Genomic DNA, 25,798 nt, shown 5'->3' on the forward strand with positions numbered 1-25,798 from the left:
ACTTCAATAATTACCATTGATACCACGGTCACTAAAGGACCAAAATGAAATGGACAATTGTGTTCTCATCAACTAGTGTGTTAAGAATATTATTTCTTGACAACATTTACGTTACGCACAATTATTGACTTAAAAAGTGATACGGAGTATTTTAAACATGTCTACATACAAGCTGTAGAAGATGGTTTTGATCCTCATATAAGTTTCACCAAGTCAAGTCTAAATTTTCGTATGAAACTTGATACATATGTACTTCTCTCATTTCTCATTTTCTGTAGATTTCTTTAAGCGCCAATTGTGGAATATGTGATGTATACACAAAATGTTGAATTTCTTGACGTTTGGAAAACTTTCATCGAACTTTTGAAATTTCAAACTATATTGATGCCCCTGACTCATTGTTCAAATTTTAATATCTTCAATTAAAGTGGTATTTTACTAGTTGGGAAATCAAAATGTGATTCATTAGCTTAGGCGCTCGGTGCCCCATGTGGAGGGGATTCCTGGCTCCACCACTGCTTATGGATGTGCCATTGCAATTTTTAACTAGATTGTAAATGTTATTTTCCATTGGTTCATTTTCTGTTGGAGAATATATTAATCTCTCTATTCTCTTAGAGAATAAAATCTTTTTACTTGATTTTATTTTCTTATTTAGCAAGATTGTAATATCCTTGAGCATGAATAAATATGGCTTCTATCAACGATGAAGACAAGCCTTTTACCATTACAATTTGGTGTCAGAGCTTCGGCTCTCCACCACCGCCGTTGCTGCTGCCGCCAACCACTTTCCTTCACATCACAGCACCACCACTCATTTACCACCGCCTCTCTCAATACTACACCATCACTGTTAGACCGCCGCCATTGTTCACTTCTTTCTCACCACCAACATATTCCCAATATAACCATCACGTCAGATCCCACCCCATTCTCTGCAGCTCATCTCTCTTGTTATTTTTTTGAGATGAGTAGATAAAAATAAAATAAAAAAAATGAAGTTTGATTATGTTTCTAAAGATTGTGTTTTTTGAAGAGGAATTATTTCAGGTTGACGCACTAAAGGGTTTGTTTAGCCCATTTGTTGCGAGCTACGGTGGTTATTGGGTAGCATTCTTGGTGGCTGTTTTGCAACTAATTCTTGCTTAATCTTTTTATGAAGGGTACATTCAGTTCCATTTAAATATTTGATGCACTAGAACGGGTTTGTTTAACCCATTCGTTTGCTTTTTCGACTATTGTCGGTTTTTCATACCATTTTTGGAGGCTGGCTTTTTAGCCAATTCTTGTTCTTGGGCGTTTCTTTGTGGTGATTTGGAAGTATTATTGGTGTTTGGGTTTCATTGCCAGCAGAGTTCTTTGTATTTTTTGACGACTATCTATCTTTTTTGGTGAGATAACATTTTTGGTTCTTTGATGCCGCTTCATTCTTTTTGGTTTTTCTGCCTGAATCGATTAGTAAGAGATGACTAATCCATCCGCTTATGTAGATATTCGTCAACTGAATTCTCAGCTTGATCGGCTTATCTCTCAGCTTGATCGGCTTATCTCTCTTGTTCAGAGTTCTTTCTTGCAGAATTCTGGTTCGCCTGTTGCTATGTCTGCCTCACGTACATATACTGCTACACCTACTTGGGTCCTTGATTCAAGGGCCAATGATCATATGACGGGTGAGTCAAATTTATTTACGTCAACTGTATCCACTACTGATCATCGATATGTTCGCCTTGCTGATAGGTCATCCACTCCTATTCTTAGTAAAGGAGAAATTCCTCTTTTACCATTTATTACGTTGCAGTCTGTCTTACATGTGCCTGATATTACTCTGAATTTGTTATCGGTTAGTAGATTAGCAAAAAGTTTGAATTGTGCAATAATTTTTCTTTTTGATCGTTGTCTTATAAAAGATTGTAGTACGGGGATGATTCTTGGTAAGCGGTTTGAGCGTGATGGATTGTACTATTTTGGGGATCCACCATGCACCTACACCTCTCTCTGTCTTGCAAGTGTCTGTATTGCCTGAACAAGGTGCCCATTTTTTCTCTTTACAGAATGTGAGTTTGTTGCATGCGCGTGTAGGACACGTTAACTTTCAGTATCTGTGTTTGATGTTTCCAGATCTAAAGAAAGCTTGCAAATCTAAGAAGTTTCACTGTCATATATGTGCGTTGTATGTCTAAGCATACTCGTTCTACTTATATTTATCGTATGCATTGCTCACCATGTGCATTTGATCTTATTCATTATGATGTGCGTGGGGACCGTCTCCAGTAAACTCTTGGTCAGGGCATCGATATTATGTTATTTTTATTGATGATCATAGTAGATGTACTTGGGTTTATCTACTCAAGAATAAATCTGAGGTGGTTACCTCTTTCACCCAATTTCTTCAGATGATTAAGACTCGGTACAATGTTGGAGTTAGAGGCATTTGTTCTGACAATGCTAAGGAATATTTATTAGATGCTTTTGTGTCTCAACTGAATCAGCATGGTATTATTCAACTTTCTAATACTTACACACCTGAGCATAATGGAGTTGCTGAACGAAAAAATCAAAGTCTCATGGCTGTTGTTCGTTGTCTTTTGTCTGGCATGAATGTCCCCAAATCTTATTGGCATATGGTTGTTCTCACTGCTACGTATCTTCTTAATGGACTCCAAGTCGTATCTTACATGGTAAATCCCCTTTCCATGTTCTTCATCCTGATAGAGTTTTATTCTCTATTGTTCCCAGAATATTTGGATGTGTGTTATGTGCAAAATCGGAGCCCAACTCGTACAAAGTTAGATGATAAAGCTAATAAATATATATTTATGGGGTACGTACACTTATTTTTCAAAGGGATATCGGTGTTATGATCCTCTAGCACGTAAGTTATATCATACTGTGGATGTTACATTTCTAGAGGATACACCTTTCTTTAGACGTAATCCCTTTTTTCGGAGACCGCTTGTACCTGCTGCAAAGGACAACTCTGTCGTCGTTCGGCCTTTACCTGTGTTTGATCATGACTTTCATCCATTTGAGGAACATTTACAGGTTTACCCTTAGGCTCCACTGCCGCCGCTTATGCCCGACTCCTCTGATTCGGGAGTATCTCCTTTGCGTACTTCTGATATTGGTGTTGAGCCAACTTCTACATATGATTCACCTATTGCATCACCGATACCACCACCACCACCACCACCACCTCGTAAGTCTTCACGGGACAAACATCCAACTGATCGTCTCATTACTACATGTTGTACGCACCATCTTATTAGCAAGTTTGTGTCTTATCAGGGACTTTCTTACTCTTATCGAGCTTTCTTGGCTGCAACATCTTTTATCTCCATTCCTCGATCTGTTTATGAAGCTTTGCGTGATCCCCACTAGGTTGTTGCAATGCAATGTGAAATGGAAGCACTAGAACAAATCACACATGGGATATGGTTTCCCTACCACTTTGTGAGAAAACAGTTCAATGTAAATCGGTGCTTTCTATTAAGTATCTTTCAGATGGTACTGTGGATCGTTACAAGGCACGGTTGGTTGCAAAAAAGGGTTTACTCAGATTCCTGGTAAGGATTTCGGTGATACATTTGCTCCGATGGCTAAACTTTCCTCTGTGCAACTCTTTATCTCTTTGGCATCATCTCATTCTTGGCCTCTGTATCAGTTGGACGTCAAAAATGGTTTTCTCCATGGTAATCTTACTGAGACTATTTATATAGATCCTCCACCCGGTTTTCGCGGTGAGGGGAGTATGCTGGGAATGTGTGTTGTCTTCGTAAATCTTTATATGGGTTGAAATAGTCACCGCGTGCTTAGTTTTCCCATTTCAGCCAGGTGGTATTGTCTCTTGGATTCTTATACTGCCAATCTAATCATTCTTGTTTCGTTTGAAAGAACAAGTTTGGGCACCGTGTCCTCCTTCTTGTGTATGTTGATGATATTATAGTTACAAGTGATGATATACCTAGTATTGCTCAGGTAAAATCTGACTTGAGTAAGGCATTTGATGTGAAAGACTTGGGGCCCCTTTACTACTTCTTAGGTATTGAGGTAGCACGTTCCCGATACAGGATTTCTTTATCTCAAAGGAAGTATATTCTAGACTTGTTGAAGGATACATGCATGTTAGGATGTAAGCCAGCATTGTCACCTATGGATCCCAATACGAAACTCTCTTTTGAGTCCGGAGAATTGCTTTCTAATCCATCTCAGTACCAATGTTTGGTTGGGAGCTTATTGATTTACTTAACTAACACCCAGGTCTGATGTAGCCTTTGCAGTTAGCATTATTAATCAATTTATGCATGCTCCTCGTACATCTCACATGGATGTTGTTTATCATATCTTGAGGTATCTCAAGTCATGTCCAGAACTTGGTCTGTTTTATGCATTAAGTAGAAGTCTGGGTTGTCTTGTTATAGTGATGCAGACTATGTTGGTTCCAAGATTGATTGACAATCAACATCAGGTTTATGTACTTTCTTTGGGTCACACTTGATATCGTGGAAGAGTAAGAAACAAAATGATACTTCTAGATCTTCTGCAGAGGCCAAATATCATGCGATGGCTCAGGGAACTTGTGAGCTTCTTTGGCTACGTTCACTCTATGATGAGTTGGGTTTTCCAGTAGGACATTCATCCAAGTTGTTTTGTGAGAACAAGTCCGCCATAATGCTTGCTTCCGATTCTGTGCTTCATGAGCGAACAAAGCATATTGAAGTAGATATACATTTCATACGAGAAAAGGTCAAAGCTAGCATTATTGTTTGATCGATATATCGATCTTGGACATACCTAACAAAACACTCTCGTACCCCAACTTTAAAATAAATAAATAAAATGATTTTAGACACATTTAGCTTCCTAAATTATCTTTCTTTTTTATTAGGCATACCTAAGATATTTATTGACTGAAATAAGTCATTTACTCTACGTGATTCAGTTGTAGAAGAAAAAGACCGCGGTTTTTTTTCTTCTTCTCCAATAACCTCTTATTCTTTTACCTCATCAATAAATATGCAAACACCCACTTTTGATTTGAATCAATTATACCAAAGTAATGAAGATGAATACCAACCGAATGAGAATGAAGAAAAAAATTCAAAATCAAATTTTGACGAATGGGAGAACGCAGAAGACTATTATACTTTGGATTACTACAATGAACAGATACAAACACCAAACAAAAATGTGAGTTTGTTTGCAATATTAAATAAAGTGTTATTTTTTTTGGGTGCATACTGAGTATAAGAAACCTAAACCATTTTTTTTTTTGATAAAATTTTACTTTGAACAGCCTCATCCTATTAGTAGTGCATCTCCAAATGCATTGTCTTTGCTTCAATTGAATTATGAGTCAGAAAATGAAGAGCAAGAAAGCCCGACAGAAAACTCTAATTTTGTTTGTCCGGATACGATCGACGCATTTACAACTACAACAGTAAGAACTTGAAGACACTTTTATAAATTTAGTATATCATTTTTCCGAATGGTGATGTAATATAATCTATAACAAAATGATTACAGGTATTTGAAAATAAAAAAGACCTTGTTAATTGGTGCAGAGAGGTAGGGAGAGAAATTGGTTTTGTGGTTATCATTCCAAAGTCGGATAGTGTTGAAAGTGGTCGAAGACTTAGGGTGCTTTTAATTTGTGAGAGGTGGTGTTTTTAAACCTCAAAAACCAAAGAAGATAGATCGATACAAGCTATCCATGAAACTCTCTCGACAGACAGAAACGAAAAAGTGCAAGTATTCATTTAAGTTGAAGGGTTATCAGCATCAAGGGGGATGGGAAGTCGTAATAGTTTGCAGAACTCATAATCACCGTCTTGCTGAAAATCTTACAGGCCATTCTTTTGTAGGAAGACTAGCTAACACGAGATGAAGAAATGATTGTGATCGAGATGTCTGAGGCTGGCGTTAAACCAAGAGAAATTTTGAATGCTTTGAAAAGAAAGACGACCTAGAGAATTTGTCAACCCTAAGTACAATCTACAATTTTTGAGCGAAACATCGTCTTACAAAATTGCAAAGGAGATCACAGATGCAACAATTATTGAAGATGTTGGACGATCGTGATTACTATGAGTCTCATAGAGAGAACCTGATTACAGGAGAATGCAAGGATCTTTTTTTTGCTTATTCGAGATCAATTAAGTTGGCCAAGTGTTTTCTGGAAGTGTTGATTATTGATTGTACCTACAGGACTAATCTTCACAATCTGCTATTGCTAGAAATTGTTGGGTTTACATCTATAATGAAGACATTTGCTATTACTTTTGCATATTTAGATTCAGAGAAGAAAGATAACTTTGTTTGGGCTTTGGAAATGTTATACAGTGTTTTGGAAGGCAAAACATCTAGTGTGAAAGTCATTATGACTGACAGAGACTTGGCATTGATGAATGATGTGGCGTGTGTATTTTCCATGGCTAAACACCTCCTTTGTCATTGGCACATTCAGACCAATGTGATTACTAACTGTAAAAAAATCTTTTAAAGAAAACAATGAGTTTAAGAAGTTCTACGAAATGGTTTGTGATTTATTCAATTCACCTACTGAAGATGTCTATAATGAAAATTTGGTTGTGTTTAGAAATGAATATGCACATATGACACGTGTGGTACAATACGTCGAAGAGTTGTTGAACAAGTCCAAGGAACAGTTTGTGGCGGCTTGGGTTGATTTAGTGATGCACTCTAGCACTCACATTAGTAATAGAGTAGAATCCCAACATTCATCTTTGAAGGGAAATTTGAGGAGTTCGCACAGCAATTTGTACCAAAATTGGGATGTGATTGATAACCTCCTTGAAAATCAGCTCAATGGTATACAGGCTTCATTTAATATTAGTCACAACATTATGCGTCATTATTGTCGAGACAAGGCATACAGTGAGATTAGAAGATTTATCTCTAGGGAGGCGATTGATATGTTGTCGAAAGAGCTTGTACGTTTAAACAAAGTGGGCATTTATGAAAAAGAATGTGGGTGTGTTTTGAGGCGTACTTGTGGTCTTCCATGTGCTCATAAGTTGGTATATATGGTAAAACTTGGTGATGGTTACATACCCTTGAGGTCCATAGATCGTCGTTGGCGGCAACTTGATTTTGAGCCAATGGAACTTCCAAGAGGGTCGCTGGACATTTCACTTGAGGTGGAAGGAATTAAGAAGAAGTTCAACTACTTACCAGAACACCAAAAACTAATGTTGATGAAGAAATATTTAGAGCTTGCTGATCCAAAGATTACATACATGCAAGAGCCTCAAGAAAAACTCAATGTCAAAGGTAGACCATAAATTTCAAAGAAACATGTGAAAGTATCAACTCAAGATCAGAATGATACAAGAAAAGAACCATATGCTTTTGAGTATGCACGGACGCAAGAGGAGAAAAAAGCAAGTTAACAAGTTCTGAAGAAGAGAGGCAGACAACGTAAGAACCAGGGAGAAACGCAAGCAATTGAAAAAGTACCTAAAAAAAGAGGTCGACCACCTAAGAAGCCAGCTCAAACATCTTTACTAGAAGATTTGAATCCATTGCTTAGCAACTTTATTGTTTCATGTGAGGGTGTTCTTGGGGATGGACACTGTGGATACAAGTCCATAACAAGATTATTGAACTATGGTGACGAGACTGGATGGTTTACCGTGAGGAAGAGGTTGTTGGTCGAGTTGATGGAATATGCAGAATAGTACATTGAATGGACTGGATTCACGATTTTCGAACACTTAATTTGAAATTTACAGCGTACAAAGTCGATGACAATGAACCCGACTGAGTGTTTTGAACTTCTTGACATGGGTTAGTTAACTGCTTGTGCTTATAATTGTGTGTTTGTCACCCTAGCGCCAAAGCAAGCGTTAACTTACCTTCCTTTGAGAACTCCACCAGACTTGGAGCATACTCTCATTATCTTAATTGCTCATATAAATAACGGCATACATTATGTGCCGCTTAGAATTAGTGATGATGCTCCCTTGCCACCAGTTATATCAGGTTACCACAGTCTAGCCTACCCGGGCATCACTGACTTGTGGATAGCAAAGGTTCAAGAAAAACTTGCCGACTAGGATAGGAAGGTAAATAAAAAAAAAAATTATATGCTGGACTTGGGTGGAAGCATTTTTTGTTATTGATTTGAGTTTGTTAAATTATGTCTATTGTAATGCCCAGGCTTGTTGAATTAATTTTAGTAAGATGTTGAGCAGGTTGTATAGGAGCAAACTAAAAAAAAAACACACAAGCACAACACAGGGGACTTCAAAAAAGAGAAATAGAAATAAGAAAGGTATGTCATATCGATAGGTTGACTGTAGCTGATTATTTGTTTGTGGATTGGGTGAAAGTGGGACAAAAGATAAGGGGGGGAGGGAGGACATGTGGTTGTGCATGCTTGAGCGCACTGTAGTCTGCTTTGGGGTTTATTTATTTCTTATTGAATCACGCTTATAAAAGTGTTGGAGGCTTACTTACAGGCTCACCCAAAATGCTTTGAGGAAGAATGATAATTCTTCCACTGAAAGGCAAATTTTAGGACTTGTTTTTCATAAATGTTCTCTTTTTCTAACATGTATGTTTGTTCAAGTCTTTGTTTTCCTCCTTGTTTTATGCATTTTTTTTGCGTGTTATATAATAAGAGTTTGTTTTGAATGATCAAAATAACTTCTATGTATAAATGTGAGTTTCGATCCTAATTCTTAATGCATTGATTCAACCTGACCCTTACTGCCTTCCGTACTAGATTGATACTTTTGATATATATTTCCTCTATGTATGGGTGTTTCAGTTCTAAATGGCAATCCTAGCAACTTGTTTTATGAAGTTTAGTTTGAGAGTTATGTAGTAATAGTGTATATCTCGGTTTGTTATTTTTTTTCGGTTGGATTGGTCTTATTTCACTTTTGAGTAACATTTTAACTTGTCTCATACTTATTTCTTTTTTGAAGAACAAGGTGATACAAATATTGCTCAAGGCACAAGCAACGACCAAAATGTTCATTCTAACATTGGTGAAGCAACTGTATGTCCCAATTCTTTAACCAACATGTGCGGACTACCTGATTTAATTGAAGATGTTCATCCTAAAGTGAGTAGATCGTCTGATCTTGACTCATTTAGCTTTCAAGAACTCATTAACAAGGCCAAAGAGAACATGAAGAGAAGCAGAAAAAAAATACTAGCTCAGAGATAATTCTAAAAAATATGGAAATCGAGCATAAGTGGGGAAATATTTTACGTGACTTTAGTCCTTTGATCTGCAACATGATTAAAGATTTGGCTGAGGTTACCCCGGATGGGCATTGCGGTTATAGATCCATAGCTACACTACTAGGATATACAGATGATTTAGCATGGCGGACAGTAAGGGGTCTTATATGCTGGAAGAGTTGATGCAGTATGTATATTACTATACAGAGTTGTACGGTAATGACGGGTTTGATAACCACAAAAGAAACTTAGAGTGTACCAAGTCTTCTACAATGAATGAGAAAGAATGGCTTGATCTCCTGGACATGAGTTCCTTAGTTGCAAGTGCTTTTAATTATGTTTTTGTCACCATAGCGCCACGACAATTAGGTGTCACGTACTTTCCGTTGAGGACAGGTCCATAAGAAATGTTCTGGATAATCGCAATTTTCCACATAAACAAAGGACATTTTGTGCCAGTTGTACTCAAGGATATTGCTCCACTACCTCCGGTTTGGCGAGATTGGCAGTCTGTTAGATGGCCAGAAGCAGCAGTGTGGGAAACTATTCTGAAAGGAAAATTAGGTAGGTGGGCTGGATCAGTTCCGATCAATATGCAAAACCTACAATATGTTTATCCAGATTAGTTTTAGTTGTTGGATAGAAAAATAAAATAGTTGCAGAACATATAAGATGATAATGATGGAATATCTGTTTGATGGATAATATTTTGCATATCCTTTCAGGTTTTTTGTGCTGCCTTTTGTGATTTTTATGCAGTGGCAAGCAAGTTTTATCTATGCATTTTAGAAAGTCTGGAAAAAGTTGGGTTGTTTGCAGGTCTTTTTGTTAGGTGTTACAGACTAAAACTCAAGTTTTATCTATGCATTTTAGAAAGTCTTGAAAAATTATGTCCAACCAAAGTTTGAAAAAAGTATGTTCAAAAGTATGTCAAAAATAGTGAAATTCTTTATTTTGTATTAACTCAAAATAATCTTTACATGTACAAATGAAGACATCATGTCTTACTCAGGTGATCCTACACAGAAACAACTTCTACCTATGGCTTTATAATTTTAGCCGTACATCATGTTTGAAGTGTGCCTCGGACTTTCTCTCTCAAGGAGGGAGTTGGGTGTGCTATTCAGTGCGCTATGTTTGCTTGTTATTAGATATTGAGGGTAACTCTGCAGTTCAAAATCTTCAGTCTCAAACCATTGGATTTTCCTTAGGAACTGACGAGGTCATCCAAGTGTCATTCCACTTCTTGTGCTTGACAGAAAGAAGTATCATCACTCTTAATTGATTAAGTAAAGAGCATTTTCAATTCCTCTATGCGTGCAGAACAGACTTCTTGATCAGTTAGGGCACCAAATATGAACCGCTGCTTACGAGCCTGTACCACTTCCATTCTTTCCTCGACAGTTCCCTATAAGCAAAATTAAAACAATTTTAGCCTTCCATCAACAACACTCGACCAACTTCCTAAAATCACCTAAAAAATACTCAGCCACGGCCAAGAATCAATCTCCAACTTAGGATCAGTTGATAAGTTTTGCCACAACACCAGGTGGATTCTGCCAACTCCTGTCCAATCCACTAACCTAGTAATGACATATTAGATTTGCATCTGTGTAAGTAGAAGTGAAAGAAGAACACGAAGCTCGGTATCAAGATTTTATAGCCTACCAGAGTCTCAGCGAACTCATCCACCTTGCCAAAAGATTCCAATTTAGTATAATCCGCGCCAAGCCCCGAGATTAATACACTGACTGAATAATTCGTTTTAGTGAATTCTCATTTGTACAAATTGACAACAATCTAAAAGTGGATCCATTAGAAAACTTCATGAGTACCGTTTGAACTAGTAGACTCTTCTGGGTGAAATGTTGTTAACTATCTGATTCCATCATATTCTCCTTCACCCACTATCCAATCTGCAGGAAAACTTGCCCATTAAAACAAATGAAAAAATGTGGAATTATTTCCTGAAAACTATACATTTTCCTCTACTACAGGTCTACAGGCTGCACGAAAAATGACCCCTAGTAAAGCAAACACCTGAAGTTAAGGTCAGGACTACATTTCACCAACAGTTATCCAGAATTGTTATCCACATGATAAGAGGCGGCACTCACAAACTAGATTTCAGAGAATTACTTTTATCAGTAACACCCCTAAAAAAACTTAATTCCAATCCGGTTCTGAATTTCAAGTTTCAACGAGTACAAATAAAAGTACCACCACTACACACTAAAACAGGAAGGTAATAAAAGGTTCAAGGTCAAGTGAGCAAGCATTCCCCACTTGACGGGAATTGAAAATGCAAATATTATAGAGAACAATGTAACACCACAATAGAAAAGAGCGTGCATTCCCCACTTGTCAGGGAATTGAAACTGTAAATATCATAAAGTAAAATGTAAAACCACAATAGAAAAACAACGATAAGTCATCCTTTGACGATTTCCCATTCCTTCCCTGCCGAGCTGCCTCTCTTCGCCATTCGAATACCTCTGCCTTCCCTTTCTATAACATACCCAAGCGCCCTCCTTTCCAATCATTGAGAAAAAATCAATACCAATCAAATTCATACAACCAGCGCTCACTTCAAACAACCATTCACCATTCACCAAAATGACTACGCCCAATTCATACAACAGACCCAATTCCTTTTTGAAAGGCTCGAAAGGTTTTGTTTTTGTTTTTGTTTTTTTTTTCACTTTGGGTAAAAGAAACTTTCACTAAAAAAAAATGTTACAAAATGGACGTGACGTTATTTTGTGGGTTATTTAGAGATTGTTCCTACTTATTTAGGGGTATTTAGGGATAGGTCATAAAATTATCGATTATTAGGCTTTAGTCCTACTTCTATCGATTGACCTTGAGTCGTCTCAGTTGACCGTGGTCAACCCATTTTATAATAATATATTTTTCATTTTTTATCAAAATGGCCAAACTACCCTTCCCCAACACCTTCCCTCAAATGATCTCTACACGTTCTCTCCATGTCCTACATGAAGCTCCGAGACCAGTAAGCCACATCATGGGTACTAACATACCTATAATGCTTCTCATGTCGAATCGTTTCTCGCTTTGACCATTGAGATTGCATCATTCAATGCCTCCGACTCAACATTCCAAGGATTAATCCAAATAGCGCCACTAAGTGAAGGAGAACAGCCAATGAACTCAGATAATACTAACATACTCTTTTTGGGAAGATTCGAATCAACTAGATTCGTAACCGGATACACCCCGTCGACACACAATGTATTCATAAGGAGTAAGATTCATCCCTTCCCTCACAAACAGAACAACAACACATTCAAAGAATGGCGTAGAAAGCCATTCTTTCACTTATCGAGACAGCCTATCGAAAGACTATCGGTTCATAACCAGGTTGTCCAAATTGTTTGTTGATCCTCTCGCACCGGCTTGTATCTCACTTGTCTTGCATGAAGGTATCGTCCCTCGCCCTCGCCCTCTAGCAGATTTGCAATCAACCAATACTCTGACCCTCCCCGCCAGGTTTGGTATGCTTGCCTAAGCATATGCTCCATTGCCAATAACTTCAAATTAATTCCTTTGAAGATATCCATGTCATCCACACCAAGCAACACTGTTTCCCTTCAAATTGTCTTTGTTTAAGCTCTTCTACCCTCCACTTCTTATCTCATGAGACTCAATACTGATTCAATCGACCCATGTGAACCCTAACCGGCATGATCTTGATCCCAACCATTCTTCCGCGATTACTTAATCCGATATAACCTCTCTTTTGATCGATACTCCAAACCCAACATTCGACCGCAAACAAGAAAGGAAATGTCGTGCGTAATCAAAAGTGTGGAAACCAATCAAATCAATTCAAAAGTGCCTTGAGAATCTCCTCTCGACGGGAAGAGCCCGATATATCTCGCATTTAAGGAAACGGAAGCGGTAGAAGAAGAACCCCATTCTCAATTGAAGAAACCGCCTCTTCAAGAATGTGGGCAGTACCATAGGATGATGAAGGGTAGTTTGGCTATTTTGATAAAAAATGAAAAATATATTATTATAAAATGGGTTGACCACGGTCAATTGAGACGACTCAAAGTCAATCGATAGAAGTAGGACTAAAGCCTAATAATCGATAATTTTAGGACCTATCCCTAAATACCCCTAAATAAGTAGGACCAATCCCTAAATAACTCTTATTTTGTTTTTCTTTTTTTTAATCCTTTTGCCTTTATGGGAAATGTCCCAAAAATATATGGGAGATATTATTGGATTTAGGCAATTATTGGAGTATGACAAAAATTTATGTTAGTTATAGAGTAGGGGAGTATTTTTATGAGTGTGTCCAAGATCACCCAGATTGTAATCTGCTTGAGCATGAATAAATATGGCCAAGACAAGCTTTTTACCATTACAATTTTTTCATGGTTGTTAATTTCTCTCTCCATTTCGCCATCCGCAGTTGTCAGTGTTTTACTCGAACAACCAGTTTTTCGAAATAGCTTTTGAACATGGGTGATAATATAGATGAGGTTTGTGCATAACTACCCCTCAATTTGCACAAAAAAAAAAGAAAAAAAGAAATGATCTCAAGAATTGTCTCGAGTTCTTCAGTTTTATTTGTGGACAAGGATTTAACTACCAGATTGTGGCATCTAAACTCAAGATGTGGATGCCTTCTTGAGGTTGTGAACATTTGATAAATGAAGATGGCTTGCCACTTGAATCTTTTTTCCACATCTATTGACAAAATATTTCAAAACCATTGTAATGGATTCAAACAATACGTAGCAACGACAATAGAGAGGGACATGAACTGAAGATACAGACTAAAAAATTCTTCATCTGTCTGTGTTTTGTTCTCGCATGATCTTCTGCTAAAACATGGCAAGAACCATTCAAAGGCATACACCAGTTCTCTCAAATTCTGAAAGCCGCACTGAATGAAACAGGGCTTATCATGAATTCATCTGATGTGCTACCAAGAAGCTATAAACCCCATTCTTGATATTAAGTAAATCCTCATGTCTTCCTTTCTCTATAATAACCCCATTCTTGATCACTGCAATTGAATCGGCGCCTTTTATTGTATATAACTTATGAGCCACGACAATAGTGGTCCTGTTTATCATTACTTGGTCCAATGCATCTTGAACCACTCGCTCAGATTCAACATCAAGTGCACTTGTTGCTTCATCCAGTAGCAAAATTTTCGGGGATTTCAGTATAGCACGCGCAATGGCGACTCGTTGCTTTTGCCCACCTGATAATTGTATCCCTCGCTCCCCTACTACTGTGTCGTAGCCCTACAGTTTTAGCACGTACAAAACTGAATAGATGGAAAAACACGCACCGCTCATATCAATGGGAACGTAGTAGTATGTCTGCAGTTAAGTCCAAATACTGAAATATATGGTCGATGATCTTAATGATGATTTGTAGCAGTGATGACTTCCAAGTGCATCATAGAGTGAGTGGCTAAACTGCACACAAAATGTTTTGTAAAAATAATCGACTGCTTATCTTGTGCCACACTATATAATTCACTTGTTATTAGTGAAGATTCTTAAATTCGTTTTCACCTTTGGCAACTCATACAATTCACTTGTTATTAGTTTCTTTCTTGCTTTATTAACTGCTTATGATCACTCATACACCACTGATCACCTAAAGAAAAACTCCAAAAAAAAGTCCAGTATACCAAAAGTGCCTAGACGATAACGAACATATTTTGTGATATGGGCTCCACATCATGAAGAACTATCACAAAAATCAGATAACTTTATATGTCCTATTGATTGATAAATTGAACAGTGTTGTCCAGGAAAATACAATCCATACTTTCTTCGGGTTTAGAAGTTATAGAACTGTCTGATTTTTTTGTGGTGAGAAGATCGTACTGAATAAAAAGATCATCTTTGAGCTCATTTTAGCACAATCGTAGTGTTTGCATTGTGTGAATTCATGTGAACTCAAGTTAGTTAAAGTGTCTAACCTGTTTCATCCCACTTATAAACTTGTGAGCATTTGCTGCCTTAGCTGCAGCTATAATCTCTGCTTCCGACAACTCTCCTTCCTTTCCATATTCAATATTGGCTCTGATTGTGTCATTGAACAACAGAGGTTCTTGGCTAACCAGACCGATCTGTTTCCTCAACCACCTTAACTGGAAGTTTTTTATTGCTATCCCATCTAACATGATTTGACCAGAGTCCAGGTCATAAAATCTTTGCAACAATGAAATGACAGTAGATTTTCCGCAGCCACTTTCTCCAATCAGAGCAACCGTCTACAAAGAATTATAGATTGTCAATCTAAGAAAAAAAGAACGTAGGAGAAGCAATTTTGTCCAGTTCAAGGACAATTGAACCTGGTGTTCCTGGCGATGCATTTTCACTTTTATGGTCTAATCTTAGCTGTTTAGGAGTCACCTCACTCTCTGAGAAACTTTAGATTAAAATCCTTACACTGGACTGCAGGATATTACCTTGCCGGGTTCAACAGTGAAACAAATGTCTCGGAGAATCTGAACATCTGGTCTTATTGGGTATGTGAAGCTGGCATGTTGAAATATTATTTCGCCCTTCACCTTTTCTAATGTCATTCCAGAGCTGTCACTTGGATCTATTTCTGATTTCCTATCAAGAATCGCAAATATAGAAGCTGTACAAGCCTTGGTTTTGGTGGTATCAGTTGCCAGAGAACTCCTCTGAGAAATTCCAATTCCTGCCATACAGAGAGCAAAGAATACCTGCAAAATGTTGCAAAACATGTTGAAGACAATGAACGTATAACTGCTTAAGACTCGAAGCATCTTTACTGGGAAAATCTAAAGAGGTAGTCTAAAGTAGTTTCTTGTCTCCATATTATTCCAATGTCATTTCTCATTCCAACCACCAGAATCGGTTAACTGCACTTCTATATTTTGTAAGATATCAAATAATCTAACTAATCAACAACTTAGGTTGTAAACTCAATTAGGTACAGTTTTCTTCTTTGAAATGTTTGATCGAATTGATTGATCATTAACAACTTAATATACATGCGAGGAGTACTTACACGGAAAATATTTGAAAATCCTGTTTTACCATCCTCAACAAGTCGAGATCCGACATAGAAACTGATTGCATAGAAAGCAAACAGAAGGAAAAAGGAAATTCCATAATCTATCCCAGACATAACTCCTAGCTTTATCGCTGTGCTCCTTGGACGTTCGCATTTGCTTTTGTATAGTGTTATCACCTTCTCTTCGGCACAGAAAGAAGCAACTGCTCTAATATGCCTAAGTGCATCATTAGCAACTTGACTTGATTCCTCGTACATAGTCTGCATCCATTTAGGAATTTTCATTGTCAGGCTATTGTGAGAAATGTCATATATTACGTTAAATCACAGAAAATAATAAAATAAGTTTTTTCTTTCTTCCAATTAAAAGATAAAAGAAGAAGCTGGAGTTTCAGATGTAGCTAAGAGACTATGTTTACAGACTTCAATGCGATAATGTGGACAAGCGTTGAAGAGAGATTATATGACTTTAATGATTTTAACCGCTCCATAATTAGAGCATTCTATCTATATGAAACAATGCAGTACAGTAGAACCAAAGAAATAATTCAGTTCAACTTCTTTGTGTGAGTGTGGATCATGTTTCACTGTTTCAGTATTTTCCATAATATTTAGTCAGGATGATTGTACCTTTGCATCTCCACTGAATCCTTTTGTGAATTTCATGTAGGCCCATCCACTGGCACCCAACAAAGGTAGCAAAGTGAAAACTAATAAAGCTAACTGCCAGTTTGCTCCAATAGCAATTACCAAAGCAATAATAACGGATGAAACGTTCTGAACAACGAGAGACAATGTGTCACCAAGCAGACCACGGATACTTGCCACATCCATTGACAACCTAGTACCTATGGTGCTGCTCGAGTTTTGGGAATTATCAAACCATCCAATTTCCATATGCACCACCTTCTCGAATGACATTGATCTAATCCTTCTAATTAACCGGCTGCCTGCAACGCCAAAGAAGTATAGTCTTCCCGTTGCGGCGATGAAACCTATAAAACCAAGGGCAATAAACATCCACAACAACCTATGTGAATCACTCAGTAGCCTGTCCTGTGGTTTGTAAAATGTATAGATTAAATCAGAAAAGAGTACTCCAACTAGAGGAAGTATGGATCCATTGATTACTGAAGCAAAAGTCCCAAGAATTAGCAGTGGGAACTCCGGTTTGTTAAGATAGGCAAGGCGGTGTAGAGGGACTTTATATGGTTGTTGTGATGCTTCTGTAGTTGTAAGTTCTATTGGTTCAGTTTTATAATTTTCTTGTACAGCAGGTAAGTGCACCGAGCCAGTGACTAGTGGATGGCTCAAGGGTCCTCCATCTGGCAACCCGTGCTTTGATTTTTGTTGAGAATTAATTGAGCCTTCTGGATCGTCCCGATCATTGGTAGTTTCTTTTCCTGAGTCTTGGTTCACTTCTTGCAAGCTTATAAGTTGACTGTAAGCTCCATTTATATTGACTAGCTCGGAGTGTGAACCTGCTCAAATGACAAAAATTAGTGCTGAAATGCTGCTTGCAATATTCGATGAACAATTCACAAGGCCCTTACCTTGTTCAACAATCTTTCCCTGATGAATCACTGCAATCACATCAGAGTTCCTCACTGTACTCAATCGATGGGCAACGACAATTGTGGTTCTCTTACTCATAATTCTGTTCAGTGCCTCCTGAACAATCCTTTCAGACTGCGCATCAAGTGCACTTGTTGCTTCATCCAGAAGTAAAATTTTTGGATCTCTAAGAATTGCTCTAGCTATTGCAACTCTTTGTTTTTGCCCCCCTGATAGCTGAGTTCCATAATCACCAACCATTGTTTCAAGTCCCTGTGTATAGAGTACTTGTAAAGATTCAAATCCTGGTTATGGAGGGAAGGGATTGTGGTAACAATAGTGTAAAAGTTAAAAGTAGAACCTGAGGCAATTTGTCTATGAATGTAGCAGCATTTGCAAGCTCAGCAGCAGCTCTTATTTCTTCCATAGTCGGATTGTCTTTGCCATATGCTATGTTATCTTTGATGCTTGAAGCAAATAAAACAGGCTCCTGGCTGACAAGTCCAATTTTCCCCCTGATCCATCTTATCTGGAAGTCCTTGAGGTTTATGCCATCTATATGTACAGCACCAGCTTGTGGGTCATAGAATCTTTCAATAAGACTTATCACAGTTGACTTACCACTTCCACTCTCTCCAACCAAAGCTGCAATTGTACCACTTGGTATAGATAAAGAAAATCCAGAAAATATATTTTCGTTTGGTCTAGTTGGATAACTGAAATGTATCTCTTTTAGTTCAATATCGCCACAAATATCATCTAATGTGAGCCCGCCAGTGTCAAAGGAATCTATATCTGGTTTCCTGCTGATTGTCTCAAACATATTGAAAGCTGCAGCTTGTCCAGCTGCAAATGCTTTCATACACGGAGATGCCTCACCTAGAGACCTGACAATTACAGGTTTACATGAATTAGTAGTTAGTTTGATAGAAATAAAAAATGGTTCTGCGTTAATTAACAGGTTTAGGATGTTCAGATTCAACGACAAATCACATCCCCTGTGTCTGGGTGTTCTGAACGAATTATCTAGTTTGCTATTTGCGTTATACTGTTTCCATTATAAAATATACCAAGCACGGACGCACCGTAGTCAGAAGTCTTACGTTGCAATTCTAAGGAGGTGTGTGATGTGCCCAGTGCCCGCATGTGTTTATTTATTTACTTTTTATTTGTGTTATTTTTATTTTTATTTTTTGGAGGGGGGAGGGGCACAATACATTGTCAGACAGATATATATCATTAGTAAAAGGAGTGCCTTGTCTAACGGTCATTTTTCACATTTTTTCTCTGTACTATATAAATACTATTAAAGGACTTAAAGGTACATATAGAATGGAAGCTGCGCAGGAAGGTTAGACTTACATGGAGCCAGTTACAACAGCATAGATAATACAAACAACATCCCCGCCTGTGTAGGTCCTGCTAATTATAAACAGAGCACCAAGCCATGAAGCTATACCATAGCTGCAAAATACAGTAAACATAACCATCCCAAAACCTATTCCAGCAGCCAAGCCTTCTTGAACGCTAGACTTATAAGAAGTATCCAGAGACCTATTGTATCGACGTATAGCTTGCCTTTCCCCTGTAAAAGATGCAACCTGTGTGTATAAAATGTTACTCAGTATACAACTGAACCTAATAACAAATGTTAACTGTGTATAGTATGTACCGTTCTGATTGAGCTTATTGTCTGTTCTACGATTACCCCTGCTTCAGAGTAAGCAACTTGTGAACGGGCGGCCAACTTGTTTACAACCTTAGACATGGATGCACCACAAAGTACAAGAAATGGAACAGTGGACATCAAAACAAGAACAAGAAGCCAACCCTTCCTGAATGCTATCATGAAACCTCCTAGGAATGATGATCCCAGCTGAACAAACTTACCAACCTACACATTAAAAGGAATTAGTGCAGAAAGTTACTCTAAATTAGCAACTGGAATCTATTGAAGAAAAGTAGATCACACCATGCATTAACAACAAACTAGAACATTAAACTGAACTTAATTTGATTCATAAGGTTAGAACTAACACCTTTTCACCCATGGCATCTTGAATGAGAACAACCCCCCCTGACACCCTTCCAACTACTTCTCCTGTGTTTGTTTCCTTATCGAAAAATGTGATATCTTGTCGCAGTATGGCTTTTAGGTACAAGTGTCTTATTCTTGCAGATTGTCTTTCCCCTGTAATCTTCCAGCAAGCCAGCTCTGGCAAAAAAACAAATAAACCACTTTTTCAGTTTCGGAATGTTTAAAAAGTTCTGTAGTATGTGTTACTGGAGAAAGATATAGGCAAAGTTACTAACGGAAGAATGCTACGGTTGCAGATCCAATACCCAAATAAACAAATCTCAGAGATACCTGAACACATAATCAAGTACAATTCCTTTTAGTAAGCGCATCAATAAAACTCCAGTAGTATGGTTTGGAAAACTGATTATCATACTTTAGCCAGTTGCGAGGAGTCAACTCCTTTCTAGTTTCAACTACTTATTAGTTCAGCACGAAACAATATTTAATAAACAAAATGTATAGAATATAAAGAGTGAAAGCGAGAGTTAAAAAATGTGCATTGCGGAATTATATTCAATATATGTGTTGTCTGCTACCTGGTAGAAGTCTACAAACTGTCATGGAAAATTTAAGCATGTTCATGGATATAGTCAAGCTTCAAATATGTGTCCTAGGCTCCTAGCAGCCACTGTATATGGCTACAGCACTAGCAGGTGAAATAAAGGTTCTAGTCTACTCTTGCATTATTGCAATATTGCAATATCGATCACCCCACCTAATTGATTTTACTTGTATGCTTAACCAGCATGTTGACTGTTGAATGATGTTTATTTTTCATTTTCTAGTTTTGCTAGGTGAAACTCACTCGAACTTGAGAAAATGGACATATAAAAACTCTTACGTTTAGTTAAGAGATTTATATACCTTTGAAACTTCGTGAACCAGATTCTTGGTATGCGCATTTTGCCCAAAACAGTCAACTAGCTGGCCAAGGATCAATGACATAAGTGGATTAGAAAGCCCATTTAAAAGAGCGGCAACTGTACCAATGATCATTAGAACAATGTCTGTCGGATCAGCAAAGGAGAATAGCCGATATAGGGGGACACTTTTCGTACGTCCCTCCCCTGCTTTAGCCTTCTCAGAAAGGGAGAATAACCTGTCTAGGAGGAGAACACTTCTCTTACTTGCCTCCCTTCCAGTATTCTCAAAGTCGTCCTCACCATTTGGCTCCTTGGCATCCTTATGTTTCTCTACTTTGCATGATGTGTTCATTGGTGCGGCCTTGTCGTAATTAATATATACTTAACTATAGCACCTGGTGATCATGTTTTACGTCTTCAAAGCGAATATTCACTAGAATACTTGAATTTTCTGAATTGTTTGGCCTGTACTTGATTTTACAGGTGAAAATCTGTAAAAACTGAGAAATAAGAAAAAAGTAGTTGACAGCAATTCAGCATTATCCTTCTGGAAGCACTTAATTAAAGGCGTCATCCCGGTAGGCGTTTAGGTGAAACTTGATACTTGAAAAACAGTAGAAAATTATTTTCTAAAGCGGAGAAGAAGAAAAAGAAAGAAGCAGAAATTGAGAACTGAACATGACCACATTGTTAAATTTAATGAGATAGTCATGCATGAATAGTGTTAAAAATTATAGCCTAGAAGAGCTCACTAGCAGACTGTATATGCGTCTTGTACTTGTCATTTGTTACGCGTTTCTTTGTCACAAGCTTATGTTTCTAGCTTCGTCATATTATGCTTCTTGTACATATTTGCCGGTCTCTTATATATATAAGTAACAATAATATCTAACAGAAGACCGTACCCTGCCTATTTTTCTCTAGTAACATGGTTTATCAGAACTGTAGGTTAGTTCTTGGTGTAATCAGATCATGATATACTCATACATTATTAATTAGCACTCATTTAATTTCATCATACATGTTGAGGATAATATCAGTAGTCATTTTATTAACATTATTATTCATCATTGCGCATGTGAACAAAGCCACATTGCAAGAGCGAGCGAGACAGCATACCTTGATGAGTATTTGCACATTCTCCAGCAAAATGCGCCATTTTGATATTTTTTACAACCCAAGTTTTCTTAGTACAACAGCATGCAACCCTTGCAACTAAATATGTTTATTTGCAAAGAAGAACTATATATGTTTATTTGCGCATACACACTTGGCTGTTTAGGAAAAATTGCACAAGGTACTTGCTTCTCTCTTCTTTGCAAGAAGCAATGTGATTGTTATTTATAATTAAGCTTTTGAATTAGCAGCGTTAAGTAGGTGATTTTGGTCGCTTGTTAATTTGTTATTGTGCTTGATTTAATCGAGGCAGCATGCAGCAGTTTTATCAGGCCAATTTTGGAAGTGGTCAGCAGTCAGCAGATACCACTATCGATTTCTACGACACATCGAAACTGACGAGTCACTTCTTACGTTATATGGTTGTGTACTTGCGTACGTCTCCTAGGAGGCAACTTGCTGTGTAGTTTTGTTTGGTATCTTTTGTAATTCAGCTTTTCTTCGAACTTTATTTACTTAGCTTTCATCATGCCCAGTGCAGATTTGGTTTGGAATTTTTTACTTTTGTTTGCGGATTAGGATTTTAATTGAATTATTAGTTTATAAAAAGGCAGAAGACAAACGCTACAATTAAGCTGCGCTGATTTTACTATGCATGTTAGTTTGTGTTATGTTAATTTATCTTGGTAAATCATTTTTTTTTGTCCAATTGATTTGTCTTTTTATCCTGGTTTATTTTTTTGTCCAATTGATTGGCCTTTCTATCTTAGTTTTATCTTTAACTTAGAAGTATACTAGATTTTGGACCCAAGCATACGCCCGGGATCTATTAAATATGTTACGTGCTGAAAAAGACTTTATAAATTTTCTCATACACATTTTTGAATCATATATAATATATATTTATTGGAAATAAACCGAAATGCATTAATGAGCAACGTTTTGAATGGAGCATAAGTACTTGGCAACTACGGGATCAAATTGATATAGCCTATTCACTTTGTGGTTTAGGTTATTAATATGTATTTTTCTAATTTTCAAATAGAATTATCTTAAACTTTAGCTTGTATAATAGTTTTCTTAAATTTCCGGTGATTTAGCAATCACCAATCACTACCTTTTGACTTACTAATAACAAATCACTAAAATAGATTGATTATTTTCATATCCTCAAAGAATACACTACTCCCCTTTAGAAGGATTTATCACATTGACGTGTTCTTCGATGAATACAATGAAAATTCTCTTTAAAAAAAAGAAACCTGAATATTTCATATTTGAACAATATAATCTAATAAACCTGAAGTCCAAATCCAAATTATGCACCTTGAACTTGCACTCAAACACTCAACTTTATTCCACCCATTGCTTTCTTATAGTAGACTGATATATTCTCAATGTTTCTGCGAACACATTGCAAAACAAAGTTTAGATGAAAACCCGATGCACGTTTTTTAAGTATATTGTATTTTAGGCCCATAATTTTCTTTGCATCTTCCTTTACCCATCAGCACCCTCTGTGATGCAAATTCAAAGTATAGCACAATGCAAATTCAATAATAGCTTTCATGTGCAATACTAAGGGTAGCCTATATAGGACATCATTATACAACTTATTAGCAGGATCCTACTCCATGATATGGACATTCTATCAGCATCCGCACCCATATCTTTTAGCACTTTCACATTTTCTTGTACTTAGAATGAGCATATATTTTGAAAATTGATTGAAAAAAAAAAAAAAACCTTAGGAAACGAAAGACAGCCCCAATTAACTACTCAACTTGACAATAGCAAACAAATTTTATGAATTAATCTACTTCATATTACATTATTCATAAAGAAAAAAATAATATAGTAAGCACGATATTAGGTGCACAGAACTTTGAGGCAGTGGTGTCTATCTCAAAGCCATATGAACATCTAGTGAGGTGTTCTGTAGAACCACATGAACCTGTTTAGGAGGGAATGGTCAAGGGTGTGTTCTACTTCTATGATATTATCATTTTGTTAATTAATCGTTCTTAATTCCTTACTGCGTAGGTGATGAATAGAATTAGATTTTATCAAATTCTTTTATTTTGATTCATTGACTCACTGACTTGAACCATTTAGGGGCGCAACATATCATGATGACTTCAAACTTGTCTTTGACTCACCTCTTCAATACACTATAAATCTCAGGTTTGTCATTCAACTCACTTTATTGGGCACTCATTTTTTCTTTTTCCAATCATTTATGTTAATAATAATCTTATCTATAATGCGGATACTTGATTTTCCAATTAGTTCTTCCCTATTTTAGACCAAAGTTTTAAATTGAAAGGGTACCGGAAAGTTGGACAGCTACTTCTTTTTGCTCTTCGTTGAAAAGGTAAATCGGTAATTTAAAGCATTCCCAGGACTATACAACTCAACGTCTTCAGCAAACAAACAGAGAAACCGTTTCGTGGTTTCACAAAAAAAAAAAAAAAAAAAAACAACGCTCATCTTCTTTGTTCCTGACCAATATCCCACTCTCCCATTCCCAAATTAACTTCTTTCTACTTTCTCCCCGCCAAAACTCACTGAAGTTTTCTTGATCGCTGGTAATGGTTTGCAAATAATTAATAACTTCTTCGGATTCAACGTACGGTTTTCTTTCTGACATTGTCTTTAATTAATCTTATCTATTGCCTACAACTTTGGTATCTTTATTTTCTTTTCAATAGTTCGAACAATTATTTTGTGGGAATGTTTGAATAATATTTGTGTATCAATCACCAAGACCTGTCTGATAATGTTGGAGTATTTAGGTACAATGAACTTTAGTTTTTGACCTATAAGTAATCTCCATTTTTGGTACAATGTTGTACTTCTTTGATTCCATCACTAGGAGGTACAGGGAGAAATTTGGTAATATAGATTACTTGGAGAATCAAGAGATCGAAATTAAGCCACTTTTTTGCATTGGTGAGCAAGCTCTAAACAAATAAGATATGACTAAGTTGGTCATCTAATGGACAGTTGAAACACTTCCCTGAGGCTTGCAACTAATAGGAGGTGAGTGCTCGTGGGATTCACCTAGAGTATGAACTATTACCTATTTGTTGTTCTTGTGAATCCTCATTTCACTGTTTTGTGTACTCACCATCCCCAATTTTTCATATACACTTCAACTTAAAGACAAGTTTAAGAAAAGGAAAAGGCATACGAACGAATCATGTAGAATTAATCATGTAGAATTGATAGCTCTTTTGCATTTTGACTATCGTACTTTGAATTTCAGATTCATATTCGATGACATCCGTGATAGAGTAATTAAATATCTAAAATAGGTTTGAAAGGAAACTTTTGTAGTTTTTTAGTTTCAAATGTTGTTTTAAATTAGCTATTGGTAAATGAAAAATTGGCACCTTATTACATGCGTGAAAGCATTACTGATTCTTATGAGACTAAACCTTTATATGTAAACATTGATTAAAGTAGTTTGAGTTGTGTGTTTTTTTAGGGAAACATGTTTTTTAAAGTTTTTCATAGAATTGTATGCATATTTGAAGATGTGGCACATTAACATTGGCAACCGACTCTTTTAATTAGGTCAATGAAGATGTGTGTAATGAGCTATTAAATCATTGAGTACTTGCTACTCGCTGCTTAGCCGACCCAACTAACAATTTAATCCCCGATCACAATCGGGCACAAAAACTCCCCGGGTACTACTAGACCGTACTGATTAGCCCTGATTAGCCGATTAATACGTGTCGATTAGCCGAGTAATTGTATTCACTATTTCAATGTTAAACATCAAACTTGACATTTTGCCGATTAGATCAACCCTCGATTCTTTAAAGTTTTACACTTTTATCATATTTATTTTAGTTGATTGAGTGTTTTAATTGTTTATTGATTGATTGTGTTCTTAATTGGCTCTATTATGTTGGTATTT

At 36.9% G+C, this 25,798-nt stretch overlaps 2 protein-coding genes and 2 long non-coding RNA genes across 17 annotated transcripts; 2 read left to right on the top strand and 2 right to left on the bottom strand.

The window, feature by feature from the left end:
• Positions 1–194: 194 nt before the first annotated feature.
• LOC147517064 (uncharacterized) lies at positions 195–9,992 on the top strand. Of its 6 annotated transcripts, none has more exons than XR_015211334.1 (4): positions 195–1,670; positions 1,908–2,028; positions 8,214–8,293; positions 8,952–9,992. XR_015211334.1 is itself a non-coding variant. In XM_086589477.1 (2 exons), exons 1-2 carry the CDS (start codon positions 1,466–1,468, stop codon positions 9,194–9,196), a joined length of 450 nt encoding a protein of 149 aa, XP_086445603.1. In that variant the 5' UTR covers positions 231–1,465; the 3' UTR covers positions 9,197–9,992. The 6 variants fall into 6 exon arrangements, 1 of the variants encoding a protein (XP_086445603.1); XR_015211336.1 differs by lacking the exon at positions 8,214–8,293 and having other exon boundaries at positions 209–1,391; positions 1,562–1,670; XR_015211333.1 differs by lacking the exon at positions 8,214–8,293 and having other exon boundaries at positions 214–1,391; positions 1,491–1,670.
• LOC147517065 (uncharacterized) lies at positions 2,685–8,063 on the top strand. Its single transcript, XR_015211337.1, has 2 exons — positions 2,685–5,187; positions 5,294–8,063. It is a non-coding gene; the product is annotated as an uncharacterized LOC147517065 (long non-coding RNA).
• Positions 9,993–10,150: 158 nt separating the features above from the next.
• Positions 10,151–11,936, bottom strand: LOC147517066 (uncharacterized). Of its 3 annotated transcripts, XR_015211330.1 has the most exons (3): positions 11,049–11,936; positions 10,882–10,964; positions 10,151–10,796 (listed from the first exon to the last, which is right to left on the bottom strand). It is a non-coding gene; the product is annotated as an uncharacterized LOC147517066 (long non-coding RNA). The 3 variants fall into 3 exon arrangements; XR_015211331.1 differs by having other exon boundaries at positions 10,151–10,960; XR_015211329.1 differs by having other exon boundaries at positions 10,151–10,964.
• A 1,970-nt stretch (positions 11,937–13,906) lies between these two features.
• On the bottom strand, positions 13,907–22,188 carry LOC147517067 (ABC transporter B family member 11-like). Of its 7 annotated transcripts, none has more exons than XM_086589472.1 (13): positions 21,874–22,188; positions 20,756–21,254; positions 20,125–20,179; positions 19,851–20,026; positions 19,520–19,705; positions 19,174–19,412; positions 18,173–18,698; positions 17,811–18,084; positions 16,888–17,738; positions 16,252–16,518; positions 15,680–15,943; positions 15,188–15,481; positions 13,907–14,498 (listed from the first exon to the last, which is right to left on the bottom strand). In XM_086589472.1, the coding sequence occupies exons 2-13, from the start codon at positions 21,104–21,106 to the stop codon at positions 14,151–14,153; spliced, it is 3,831 nt and encodes a 1,276-aa protein (XP_086445598.1). In that variant the 5' UTR covers positions 21,107–21,254; positions 21,874–22,188; the 3' UTR covers positions 13,907–14,150. The 7 variants fall into 7 exon arrangements, with proteins under 7 accessions (XP_086445598.1, XP_086445597.1, XP_086445596.1 ...); XM_086589471.1 differs by having other exon boundaries at positions 19,484–19,705; positions 20,756–21,245; positions 21,874–22,043; XM_086589470.1 differs by having other exon boundaries at positions 19,484–19,705; positions 21,874–22,043.
• Positions 22,189–25,798: the final 3,610 nt, after the last annotated feature.

The sequence above is a fragment of the Coptis chinensis genome, chromosome 2, assembly GCF_015680905.1.
Source record: "Coptis chinensis isolate HL-2020 chromosome 2, ASM1568090v1, whole genome shotgun sequence".
NCBI classification, from domain to species: domain Eukaryota; kingdom Viridiplantae; phylum Streptophyta; class Magnoliopsida; order Ranunculales; family Ranunculaceae; genus Coptis; species Coptis chinensis.